This window comes from Athene cunicularia (genome assembly GCF_003259725.1).
Source record: "Athene cunicularia isolate RWA chromosome Z unlocalized genomic scaffold, athCun1 chrZ_part1, whole genome shotgun sequence".
Taxonomy (NCBI): Eukaryota; Metazoa; Chordata; class Aves; order Strigiformes; family Strigidae; genus Athene; species Athene cunicularia.
This window is the reverse complement of record NW_020799142.1, coordinates 9,907,898-9,922,119: the sequence shown is the minus strand read 5'-3', so window position 1 is coordinate 9,922,119 and position 14,222 is coordinate 9,907,898. Positions and strand designations below refer to the sequence as shown.

General features: G+C 41.4%; 1 protein-coding gene across 1 annotated transcript; it reads left to right on the top strand.

Moving 5' to 3' along the window:
* The first annotated feature begins 12,166 nt into the window (after positions 1–12,166).
* LOC113489756 (acrosin-like) lies at positions 12,167–13,343 on the top strand. The gene is given in 3 exon segments (XM_026865770.1): positions 12,167–12,383; positions 12,866–13,026; positions 13,028–13,343. Coding segments are annotated over 3 exon segments (639 nt in total). The 5' UTR covers positions 12,167–12,221.
* The last annotated feature ends 879 nt before the right edge of the window (positions 13,344–14,222 follow it).

The following is a 14,222-nucleotide window of genomic DNA, read 5'->3' as shown; positions in this document are numbered from 1 at the left end:
TTACTTTCCCCCAAAGAGAAGAGCCACCTGTATTCACATAACATGCTGGAAAGTGAATAATATGCAATCCTGAAGAAGGTAAGCAAGAAAATTTAAGTGATTGCAGCACTTATAACTGATTTGGTACTACTAAGTAAATATGCTCTCCATAAATGGAAAAAACCCACACTGAAAAAATGGAAAATAAAAAGTGAATGTTCTTAGTTTTGTTGCAGCTACACTTACTGCTTACCTCGAGCAAGTGAGACAGCAAATTAAACAAATTCTAGTAAACTAAACCAAAAAGAGAAGTAAAATATGTATGTTTGAGGAAGAAAACTAGAAAACAGCAGAAATAAAAGTAACATGTCCCTTCATCATTTATTCTTCTATTTATCATCTTCATGACTTTACTACAGGACTGACATATGTGAAAACTTTCAATTTTTCTTTAACCACACTCCTGAAATGACATTAAGAAAACTGTAATTCACACACGGAAAAAAATTATTCATTCTACCTTAAATAAAATCTAATAAATTTCATATATTTATCTGAAAAAATATCACAGAATCACAGAATCGTCTAGGTTGGAAAAGACCTTGAAGATCATCCAGTCCAGCCATTAACCTAACAGTGACAGTTCCCAACTACAGCCATATCCCTAAGGGCTATGTCAGCCCGACTCTTAAACACCTCCAGGGATGGGGACTCCACCACCTCCCTGGGCAGCCTATTCCAACGCCTAACAACCCCTTCTGGAAAGAAATGCTTCTTAATATCTAGTCTAAACCTTCTCTGGCACAACTTGAGGCCATAACCTCTTGTCCTACCACTTGTTACTTGTTACTTGCTTCAAGAGACTCATCCCCAGCTCTCTGCACCCTCCTTTCAGGGAGCTGTAGAGGGTGATGAGGTCTCCCCTCAGCCTCCTCTTGTCCAGACTAAACTCCCCCAGTTCCCTCAGCTGCTCCCTGTACGACCTGTGCTCCAGACCCTGCACCAGCTCCGTTGCCCTTCTCTGGACACGCTCGAGTCATTCAATGTCCTTTTTGTAGTGAGGGGCCCAAAACTGAACACAGCCATCGAGGTGCGGCCTCAGCAGTGCCGAGTACAGGGGTCAGATCCCTTCCCTGTCCCTGCTGGCCACGCTATTGCTGACACAAGCCAGGATGCCATTGGCCTTCTTGGCCACCTGGGCACACTGCTGGCTCCTGTTCAGCCGGCTGTCAATCAACACCCCCAGGTCCCTCTCTGACTGGCAGCTCTCCAGCCACTCCTCCCCAAGCCTGTAGCGCTGCTGGGGGTTGTTGTGGCCCAAGGGCAGCCCCCGGCATTTGGCCTTATGGAAACTCCTGCAGTTGGCCTCAGCCCATGGCTCCAGCCTGTCCAGGTTTCTCTGCAGAGCCTCCCCACCCTCAAGCAGATCAACACTCCCACCCAAGTGGGGTCATCTGCAAACTGACTGAGGGTGCACTCGATCCCCTCGTCTAGATCATCAATAAAGATGTTCAACCAGGACCTGCCTTTCATAAACCCATGCTGACTGGGCCTGAGCATCTGGTTGTCCCGCAGGTGTTGTGTGATGGTACTCAGGATGAGCTGCTCCATCAGCTTTCTGGGCACCGAAGTCACACTGACAGGCCTGTAATTTCCTGTAAACTCTCCTTTGCAGTTGCAGCCAAATCTCCCTGTTTAGCCAGGGTGGTCTTCTCTTTCGCTGGCTTCTCTTAGAGCACCTGGGGACCGCCTGCTCTTGTGCCCTTAACACTTCCTTCTTAAAGAGTGCCCAGCCTTCCTGGACCCCTATACCGTTCAGGACCATCTCCTAAGTGATCCTGTCAAGCAGTTTCCCAAACAAGTAAAAGTGAGCCCTTTAGAAGTCCAGGGTGTCAGTTCTTCTTACCCCTCTCCTGGCCTCTCTAAGAATAGAGAATGTCAGGGTGCAGAAGGAGATAGCTGGGGTACTCGCCAAGATGCTTTCCATCATTCATCAGCAGTCCTGGCTGACCGGGGAGGTCCTGACAGATTGGAAATTGGCCAATGTGACATCCATATATAAGAAGGGTTGGAAGGATGATCCAGGATCTTACCCCTGTACTCAGCACTGGTGAGGCCACTCCTCGATGGCTGTGTTCAGTTTTGGGCCCCTCACTACAAAAAGGACATTGAATGACTCGAGCGTGTCCAGAGAAGGGCAACGAAGCTGGTGCAGGGTCTGGAGCACAGGTCGTACGGGGAGCAGCTGAGGGAACTGGGGGTGTTTAGTCTGGAGAAGAGGAGGCTGAGGGGAGACCTCATCGCCCTCTACAGCTCCCTGAAAGGAGGGTGCAGAGAGCTGGGGATGAGTCTCTTGAAGCAAGTAACAAGTAACAAGTGGTAGGACAAGAGGTTATGGCCTCAAGTTGTGCCAGAGAAGGTTTAGACTAGATATTAAGAAGCATTTCTTTCCAGAAGGGGTTGTTAGGCGTTGGAATAGGCTGCCCAGGGAGGTGGTGGAGTCCCCATCCCTGGAGGTGTTTAAGAGTCGGGCTGACATAGCCCTTAGGGATATGGTGTAGTTGGGAACTGTCACTGTTAGGTTAATGGTTGGACTAGATGATCTTCAAGGCCTTTTCCAACGTAGACAATTATGTGATTATGTGATTCCACATCACAGCAAAGGCTAGTGATTCATTAAGGTTAGTATTCTGTCTCCAAATGAGCACCTAAAGTAAAAGGAGTACAGTAGATCATGTAGTGGGATTTCTCCCAAATGATCTCTTAACCTCCAAAAATAAATAACATTGGAACTTCCTCAGTCAGAGATAAGGATTTTGTATTCAACAGGTATTGTGGATATTTCTTCATGAACTTGTCCACTCTTCTGAAGGCATGTAAACTTTGCAAAGTGAATTTTTGGAGCTTCTTGCAAAAGATATTACACATGCTAAAACAAGATGAAGAACCGAGTCTTCTTGTTTGATTTGAATGAGGCTTCTGTTAGCTTCAGCTGATGCTCCCCAGCTTTTTCATTGGAAGTGAGAGTAAACAAAAAATCACTAATACCTTCATACTACTTCAGATTTTTTAGCCCTCTACTACAATTCCATAGAATAGTGTTTTCTATAGGCTGATGGACTCTAGTTCACCTAACTTTTCTTCCTATTGTGGCCTTTTTATACTTTAGATAATTGTTTTTATTTTTCTTTGAACTTTTTCCAGTTCAACTGTATCTTTTCAAGAAGCAGGCATAATAAATGTCAAGCATCAAACTCATGTGCTTATAAAATCTGTGGTAGCCTGAAGGCCTTGTTCCTGAGTGAAGATGGGCAGCTCAAAATCCAACATACTATATGTAAAGTTGGGGGTGGGTTTATGTACAGCACAATACGTTTTAGATGAAATTGTATTTAGATACATTTGCAACCTCAACCCCCAATCACTCTCTCAAAGTCTTCTTGTAAAGATTATCAGAGATGGTGTGTGCTTGGGAGTGTTTATTTTGCCCTGCACTGCTAGTCTCTTTGAGATAAAGAGAACATTGCTAATTGTTAGCATAGCTTATGGACTCAAAAAATTAAAAAATAAAACTCAATTATTCTTACAGGATTTCCAGAACTGTAGCCTCTGACTTTGTTGATTAATCAATTAATTGTAAAGTAGTCCCATACAAGCTGACATTCCACTCTGATTCTGTTTGGCTTCATCCCAATGACACACTTTTTGACATTCTGCCTAAAATGTTGTGACTTATCTACACAGACATGTCCTTGTCTTCCTCCCTCTCCTTCTTTTTTCTTTGAAGGCTGCAAAAATTTCCATAAGCATTTTCATTGCCTTAATTTCAGTTCACATTCATGGATTTGATTTTGTATATATAATTTCTTATATAAACCCTTTATCTTCCCATTCTCTTTCACAATACTGTCTTCTGTAAATGTCTCATTTGTCAGTTTACTTGTTATTTGCATTTTAAATACTTCACAAACTTTTATTTGCATAAATATATGCATAAATTTGTTGTGCAAACCTGAAAGAATAAGCTATTTAAACCTTTAACAAAGATCCTTCCCTTACACTGCTTTTACTGTGTTTTTATTATGTTAACACAGTGCTCCGGAACTGAGTCAGACAGGCCCTACCACATTGATCCCTCACCTGATGTAGTAGGAGTTGTGTCTACTTACTCCAAAAATGGATTAGAATTACTCAGATCAGTTTTTAAGACAGGCTTGCAGAATTTGGCTGCCAAACTGACAAATTATGGGGTTTAATAATCAAATCATCTAAGTGTTGGTAGTGCCATTTGAAGTACAATTACATTCAAAAGATAGGAATCATCTGAGCAAATGCAAATGCCTAAAATGTTAGTATCTGAACTAGTTATCTAGACTCTCTTTACAGGCACAACAGAGAGATAAGCACTTTTGTGGTATGATTCATCTGGCCTTTTAGAAATGTATGAGATCAACTGAACTCTGCAGACATCTGTTTCTCTGCTAGGACTATATATGACTAAAAGACTTTTCAGATGAGGCTATCTCAGATGTCCCTTAAGCAACTGTAAGAGGAATCCAGAATTAATAGCCTAGAAGAAGATGTCTACAGTTAAAAGTCCTTAATTTAGCAGAATGAATACCACACAGAACATTTCAGCCCAAATGTCACATACATATACAGATAGGCAGCCTTTCTGAACAGTTGTTTGAAAGGTGTTTTAATAGCAACCGAAATTTTTATTCTAGTCTAAATTGGAGGTGCTAGTCCTTCAAAGACTAAGAATATTTCTTTATTACCGGAGAGAACCTTTTTATCAACTAGGTGTGAGAAAATCTGAAAGGAAAAAGGGTCATAATATATAGTATTTTGCATCTTAAAATGAATGCCAACAATTCTCTCTAAAAGGTACCTTTGGTGTACACTCTTAAACCATCTAGACTATCTAATTAAATTACTTTCTTCCTTTCAGATAATGGCATTCCACCAGTCTGTCAAATATAATACAATACAATACAATATTTAACACTGTATGATGAATATTATATTATATGATATGATACAATTGCTATGATTAATATAATATAATATAATATTCAAATTCCAGAAAGACCTTATCTAATTTCAAAAAAAAATGAAGGGTTATTAGAGCCAGGATATTGCTATTACATTCATGATTCCAGGTATAATCAAGACCAGTTGCTTATATCAATATCAAGTCTTATGACTGTCAAAAGAGCAAAAGTTTCCATTAAGCCCCAAATTCTAGAAAATTCTACAGCTCTATCCAAACCACTTGGTCATACTGTATGTTGTGATCTAAGGGAGAGGGACCAAACCAACTAAAGTGACCTTTGTCACTTTCTCATCCTGGCAAGCACAGTGAGACAACAGATGTTGGGTTTTAGACAGTTTTGTGTTTCTACACATATTAAGCAACACAAGCTTAAGCTTCAGTCTAGAATATTTTCGTCCTAGTACACGCTGAGTCCTGGGACATGTCTAGAGAGCTATGCTAAAGCTGAATCTCACAACACATGTTGCAGAACATCTCAAACTGATAAGAGAGTTTTCAGAACTCTTCAAAATATCAAAGCTCCCTTAAAGCTGAATAAAGGATCCAGGGGGTCAGGGGGATAAGCACTGGACAGAACATGACCATATGAGGATACAACACCTAAAGCTGATTTTTCCTTTCTGTACTAACCGAATTGAACATTGGGTTTGTTTCTTTAAACACAAGCAGAGCAGCATGGTATGTTGCCACCTGGTGTAGAGGTGGTGTAAAAATCCTTGCTGACTTGAGCAAAGGCTGCGTCACTGCAGAGGCACATCCCTGCTTGTCCCATCCCGGTAATGTCGTCATCTCCCTTGACTGCTGACTCACGTCTTTGGAAGAAGTAAGATCTGAGGAAAGAAACTGTCCTTCATACTCGATGATGCGAGAAGGCAAGCACAGGGACTACAGAATTTGTCTCAGAAATGGGAGAGAAGGAGTGATGGGCACAGGCAAAGAAGCTGGAAGCTTTCAAACCGGAACACAGATATACATGTTTACAGCTGTCAATAGCTAATGTGTTGATCCTTCCATAAGATGCCGAAGAGACATTGAAACATTATCACTGTTATGTAATCACGCATGTAAATGGGCTGCTCTTATAGGGAGGATGAAAGTCTGCTTCACAGTAATAATTTCAAGCTTTTCTTGCACATCATTTGCCAAATGGATCTATGCTTTGTAATGGAAACTTGATTCAAATAATCTGCCTAGTATTCTTTTGCACAAACCTCTTAAAAGTGGTAAAGCAAGTACAGTGCACAGATTTTTTTAAAGACAGCAATAAACATCACAATTGTTATTACAAAGATTGTGTTTTCTTTAGGAACAGATCGTTAATATGTTTGAGCTTGGAAAACCTTTTACTTATTTTCACAGAAAACAGTTTAATTGCTGACAACTGCTTTCTATAGACATATGAAAATTACAGGTTCACCTTTCTTTAAAACACTATATGCCACTGTGAAGAACAATTACAAAATCAAACCGAGTATTCATTCTTCAGATATGATTTTCAGCGACAGATTTATGGGCAGCCTTAATGCTAGTCTTGAAAGAAGGTGATGGCTGTGCATTTTATGGTCATTCAATACTCTACAGCACAGCGGTGTTCAGCTGCCCCTGCAGCAGAATATGTCATCACAAATATTTTGTACATGTGCACCCTGCCACTGAAAGATCTCTAGGGATGTTCATCTTTTGATTTCCTATGAGAAAAGATTTAACTGATCACCTGCTCTCTACAGTTTAAAAGGAGAAAAGTAGCATAACCACAAAAATATTCCAAGTCCTTTTTTTCAGTGGAACAAAAAATTACATTTGAATCTTGAAATGGGTGATCTGCCAATCAGCTGTATTTAATATTTCATTTCACATGGTGTGAAGGAATTGGTCCTGGACTGTGCAATTATGAAGGCAGGCAGTATTTACTCTGACAGGGCAGTAGCTATAAAGTGACAGACTGTTGAATATAAAGCCCCAAGAGATGGGGCTCAGTTTGTTCTGCCTGGTTTTTCACCACCAGACACTCAATGCTTCTGTCTGAGGCATGTGGAGCCATGAAGCAGAATAAAGATTGTGAGACTATGTTACTGATTTTATTATCAACTGAAATTAAATTGTGTTTGATTTTAATATAAGTATAGAATTAAGAGATATTTTAATAAAAATCATTTATTTTACACTTATTGTATTTTGAATCTAGCAACCGACTGCTACTCTAAAATCCCCTGTACAGTCCTGTACCAAGGCCAAAGGGATTGGTCATAATTGTTTAGTGGGAACAGTTAGAACCTAGGTAACGAAATACAAGATGGTTTTTAAACTGATTTATAATACATACAAAGGACTAGAAGAATGCAAGTAGTTGTCAAGGTCCAGGATTAATGGGAACTGAGGGAAGTAACCATAACAGCTTGCAGGTACCTGCCAAGAAAACTGTGTCTTTAAGCAAAAGGTAATTCCAGCAGAGGGAGATCGTGACCACTGACCCATGGACCACCTAGTCACATTATACCCCAGACCCATTTCTAGACATTTCTAACCTTTACTGCGCAGAATCAGAAATAGGAGGAGAATATGTTAATGATTTCTTGGAAGTTGTATGCTTATGTATGAATACTTAATGAATATGATTGAATAAGTTCTATATAAGGTGTATGATTCTAGTGCCCGGCACGTGTTGTTGGTGAGAGCACTCCCCTACACGTCCAGCCACCAATAAAGAAGTGTCTGCTTATCTAGATCATATTGGTGTCAATAAATTTTTATCTTGGTTTTTGGTGACAACTATCAAGGCACAGATCAATCTAGAGCTGCATCTAACACTGTGCATGAGAGAAGACATATCTTGTGTTCGCACAGTAAACAGCCAAATAGTTAACCTGGTAGAGTCAAGCAGTAATCACTCCAGTATCCACACTTCAGTTATTACATCACAGAAATCATACTAGATATGGGGGAAAAACAGAAAAAAAAAAACAAAAAAACAAAAAAACAAAAAAAAAACACAAAACACACTGAAAAGATGTTTCAATAAGCTATAGAAGCACAGACAATACTAAAAATTCATAAATATTTCATATAAACTAGACTGTGTTTACTTTGCACTTTGAGTACTTTAAAAAAATGTTTCAAAGAACAAAGAGATGACCTTTTGTCATCAGATGTGCTAATGCTATTAAATCAGTTCAACCTCCTTCATCCTGCTTCCTTCTCCCTATTTCCTTCAAAAAAAGCACAGCACAGTAACAGTTCCAAAACTAATTCCTAGTCTGCACTGATGACTATACTTTTCCTGGTTCCAATCACTGTTGTGGCATTTGCTTGGCTAGAGTAGTGTATGAACATATGTGGTCATAAAAACATGGAAAAATGTCCTCTCTGAGAAAAAAAATTGTACATTCTAATGTACTAAGGAATCCAACATTAAAGATAGCTGGTATTTCTGATATACTATTCAGAATAAGAAAGTTTCAACAGAAGGTTTTATCAGATACTCCATAAAAACCACAGTGTGGGAGTAGAGTAATTATTGTCATTTCACTGCTCTATCTACAATTGTCTCTTTATACTAATAATCAGCTTTATAACATTTGATCCCCTTTGCTTTTAATCCATCTAATTACAAAGTAGCAGTAGATATTTGCATCACAGTCTGGTTTGAGTACCCACTGCAGTTTCCTTTCAATTTTTTAATGTCTACGTTTTCCTAAAGACATAAGACTGAAAACTAAACACATATTTAAAGGCTACATCTTATTTGTCAATAGCAGTCATGTATTTAAAAAGCTCTTCTATGTGGAAAGACTCATCATAGTTTTTACACCAGCAGTGTGCAATACAAATTATCATGAACAGCATTATAGAAGCATATGTCATCTCTATATTTTGAATAATACATTATTGGGTCTGAGAGCAGGAACTAACATGCACCAGACAAACATAAGCCTTCTTGAAAATTTAGATGTTGACAAGCATTTTGAAATAAAACATTGCAGTAGTTCTACATTTACATGACCTTATTTCAAAGATCAAGTACCTTAATTTGGAGGCTGATTTTCAGTAGTTAGAGGGGTCAGAAAAGCTCATTTCTATTAGGTGATCGAAAAATTCTCTTTGAAGGAGCTTTTTTTTTGCTCTTAACTACATTGCCTCTTAAATACTATAGATATGTGTAGAAGTAGTCCTCTGACCAGACGTCCTGCCACACTTCGTGACTACAGATGCCAATGTGCCTCCTGTCCCTTGATATGGAGGCCAACTCAGTTCAGTGACAAACAGTATTATTCCTCATGACCTTTATTTTAGAGTTCAGGGATGATCCAATCCTATAAATTCATGTTTGGGTACAGTAAGAACTCTACTCGTTTTTGTCCAGGAATACTTTGGTTTATTACAAAATCCTCCCTCAGCTGTGACCTTGCAGAAAAGCCAGTTGTAGCAAGGTAAAATAGATTATGCCTTTCTTTGGTGTAGGCATTGGTCACCAGGATATGATTACAGCTGGATATCAGGTTCAGTTTAGCATCCAAAAAAAAAGGAACAGTGCTGTGACAAACTCTGAGGCCAGTACTCTTCCTATTCATGCAGACCTTACAAAATGAAATTCCTCTTTACGCCAGGTTTAACCCTAACTGGAACCAAAGACCCTATTATACATACTTACAACCAAATAAATTAAGAAAATATGTTTCTCTGAAACCATTCTCTCCTTCATACTTGCTACAATTCATCAGCAGATGCAGTTCTTCCATTCTGCTTTTCTGAACACTAACCACAAGAAGTATCATCATAGGCCTTAATGAAACACAATGACTTCATGATAATGAGGAGTCACTCAGGCTGGAGCTTTTGCTCATCAAATCATGCAGATCTTAACCAGATGCTGCAGTTATAAACAGCCCTCTGTTGCCACTTTCTCTGAATTCTAACTCTAAATGTATCTCCAAATTATTCTTAAACAAATTCTATTAGAACCCACAAAAAACAGTGACCAGCCAGTCATTTCTATAGGTAACAGCCTCCATCCCCTTTCTAGAGATGTCACAGTATCCTGGAATGAAACTTGAATTCAAACACTGCTGGGTTCAGAACGGAACCTAACACCATTTTCAGTCATAACCAGAGTCTAATAAAGCACATGAGCAGAAAACCCAATCACATGTTTGTCACTTCTGTCAGAAGAAAGTCCCATCCAAAAGATTCTAGAACAAGATGTCTCTCATGAGGAGGGCAGACAGCTGACCTTCAGCTGGAACAGCAGTGAGCCACTGAGCAGGACGCTAATGAGTTTCTGGTTACAGAGGGACCTGCGGGCTCTGGCCCATGGATTCTCATGATGGCACCATTATGATGGCACCATTGTCTCAGACAATGCAGTTTATTTAAATGCAGTTTATGACAATATAACCAATTGTTTGTGTTTGGGTTTTGGTGCAGACATTGCTAACTTGGCTATGGCCAAGGCTAAAACTGAGGATATTCTTAAGACCAAATTTTGTAAAAGGAATGACCAAATACCAGTTTATTGCTCAGTTCTGAATATGTACTTGGCTAAGATGGAAGCTAGCACAGGCAAGAGCAAATATGTTTGAGTTTAGAACATATATGCATATACTGGTTAAGATTCAGACAAGGTTTACTGTTGGGACTGGATTATTGTTTGATAAGAGCTGAAGGGTTTGGCTCATTGCAGGATCTTCAACAGACTACACTGCTGAACCCATAGTGGTATTAGTAGGTAGGGAATGATTTAAATTTAATTTTAGAAGATGCTTATTGGAAGTTATTAGAACCTAGGAAATATTCTAGGTGTAGTTAGGGTTACAAATTTTCAGAAAAATATGGGAAATTTTCTTTATTCCTTGACCTCTGAGGCCTAAAGGGAAGTCTAATGTTGTTAAGTACCAATTGCTAAAGAATTTAGTGTCAAGAAAGTCAGCACCTCTCTTTAGCTAAACTGCAATTATAACTGAGTCTTTAGAAAAGCAAAGTAGAATACCTCCAGTTAACAGATGTTTTTTGTGTAGTTTGCTAGAATGGAGAACGGAGGCTGATAAGGGGCAATGCTTTCTGTTAATTCTGATAGCTGTTGGTCACATGTTACAGATTGAAGTTGTAACTGGGATTAAAGATAAGGTTTCAGAAAAGGGGAATGAAGAATTTAGTTTACTGCATGAAAGCATATGATGGGGATAAAGAAATATCTTATGTTGATGCCTATACAGACATCAGCTACCTGACTGTAATTAGGCTGACCTTGAGGTAAGATTTGGGCAATCAATTTTGCATCAAAAATACATAAACACATTATAAATACAACTGAGAACAATATAACATATATAAAAATAGGGAAGTTATGAAAATGTAAAAACTATATTTGATATATGTCATTATAAAGATTTATTTTGAAATCCCTGGAAAATATCTGTTCAAAAGAAAAAAAAAAAGGCACAAAGATTATATTTCTACTAGCCCACCAGTTTAACCAAACCATCCCTGGGATAATTTAAATATATTCATTGATCTAGAGGCTATGGTAGACTTTTATTAGAGATGACCTAAAAAGTAGACATTTTTGCACTAATGTATCTTACCCAGTTTGAAACATACTCTAAAAAGAGGAACTGAAGTCTTGGCTTTGATCATGTTCCTTGTGGCTCAGACCTAGGAGTGGGAAGTGGCAGAAGAAAAAGCACTCTCCATTAGTGAAGCTTCACATCAGGTAAAACTGGCAATTTGGTAGCTGCTGCAATAGCCAAGAGGTTTTTTGGGAAAAAACCCAGATGTTGAAGTAGGCCTTTTACTCTGGAAAAAAGACTTACTTTAGGAGGATTTTGAGAGGTGAAATTTTGTGGTGGTTTCCTTACTTGTTTAACTGTGTCTCACAGGCACAAAAGATTCTAGAACAAGATGTGTCTCATGGGGAGGGCAGACAGCTGACCTTCAGCTGGAACAGCAGTGAGCCATCGAGCCATCGAGCAGGATGCTAATGAGTTTCTGGTTACAGAGGGACCTGTGGGCTCTGGCCCATGGCTTCTCATGATGGCACCATGTGTGTCGTAGGTGGCAAAAACGCCCAGCCAGACAGAAGGGAATTGCCAGTGCAGCACCTGTCATGAGGCACAGCCAAGCCCCAGGGAAGGGGTTCACCCAGACAGGGCAGGACACCTGGCAACAGGCTGCTGGGCATTAATTACTTTCTATGCTCACAGTCGCAGGAACAACGGATGTCCTGCAGGAGGCCAAGGTCCACCTCATCGACCTCAACCTCTGCAACAGCAGCCAGTGGTATGGAGGGGCCATCCACTCCCACAGCCTGTGCACTGGCTATCCGTAGGGTGTCATTATCACCTCCCAGACAGAAGCCTGCAACAAGGCAGCGCCCAGCAGCACAGGCAGCGCCCAGCACAGCCACCCAAACTCATCCCAGCACAGGTTTCGTCTGGTAAGTTGCCCTCCCACCTCTGGATGCCCACCGCTGGCAGGGCTCACCTTCCCTTCCGCAGGTCCAGGTCCTCGCCCAGGGCCCCGCATGCCCCAGAGGCCCAGGGGACTCTGACCAGAAAGCCCATCCAGTGCTCCTGGCAGCCCTGAGGTCCAGCTCTCAGTCCTGGAACTTCCCTCTTCCACAAAGCCAACATTGCTGTGTGGAGATGAGCATGAGCCCTACCACACATGCCTACGACCCCCTCCCAGACAAGGTCCTGTAGGCTCCAGCACCTGAGCAGAGCCTCTCTGTGCAGCAGATACAGCTCTGGCAGGTGCAGGCAGAGAGAAAGAGCCAGTCTTAGTGCTGCCAGCAGACACCTGACACCACCTTAATCCTCCCTCTCTCCTCTGCTGCAGGGTGACAGTGGTGGTCCTCTCGTCTGCAAAGACAACAATGCTGATTACTGCTGGCTTGTTGGGGTGACCAGCTGGGGGAGAGGCTGTGCAAGAGCAAAACAGCCCCGAGTCTACACCTCCACTCAGCACTTTTACGATAGGATTCTGGTACAGATGGGACTGACCAGCAGTAACAGCTACTCCAATGCCACAGCCAGTCTTCACCCCAACCCTGTTTCAGAGACCAAGGCCAATACCAACACAGGCGAGCAGGTTTACACCCTGTCCATTTCCACGACAGAAGCTGGTGGAATTCTTTACTAGGCTGCAAGAGCTCCTGCAGATCTTACAGGGAAAAAAGCAGCATCATGAGCAGGACCCAGTTCAAGCTGCAGCACACTACCACCATCTCCAGCAGGGGTACTGCCTGCTGATCCAAAGGCACCCTCACTTCAAAGGCCTGCTTGGTCCTGCTGGTGCAGACAAATGCTCAAGTTGAGCATTCATGTTCTTGAAATAAAGTTGCCAATTTTCACAGCTAACCATGCTGTAGTCTAACTCAGTCTCCTGTGCAAGGCAAAGACTTCCATGCTTGCCACTTGCAAAATGAGGCTGCAGGCAGCCAAGTCAGGCATAAAAGAAAAGAGTCACTCAGAAGAGCTGAAACTCAGACTGGTCAGAGAGGAGGGTGCTCAGAGCCACCATGGCACAGAGAAGACTAGCACATCAGGGCTAGAAAAAGGATAGGAAAAATCGATGTGACACGCAGGTGGCTTTGGGGCACGTGCGCACACACACACACTCCCTGGAGATACATGTGGAGTAGAAAGTGAAAGTGCAATGCACATCTGGCACATGCGCACACCCATACTCCAAGACACGTCTGGAACACAGAGTGCAACACGCGGTGTTCACACACACACACCAAGTGTGCACACACACATAAAACATACGCACACAGGCAGTGCACGCACACACACTGCAGCATGCATGCGTGCAGAATGCACCCACCCACATGCCCTGCATGCACTAACCCTGCATGCACACACCCCTGTGTCCACTTGAAAGCTCACAGCATTCACCCAGTGATGCGTGCACTCATAGAAAACACCTCCCACAGGGGCACACACAAACTCCTGCAAAGGAGATTTTGCAGACTACAGTTGAGCCTTTGGATCATCAAAATGGGGCCCTAGAGCATCAAAATGAGGCTTTGAAAGCCAAAGTTAGCACTTAGGAAAGGAAAGTAAGGCTTTGGACACTATCAGTGGAGCTTTGGATCCTAAATTGCTGCGCTCTGCCCAAGAAGTGAGGGTTTAAATACTAAAAATGAAAGTCCGGGCCATACAAAAAGGCTCTAGGTAGTAAAAGACAAGTT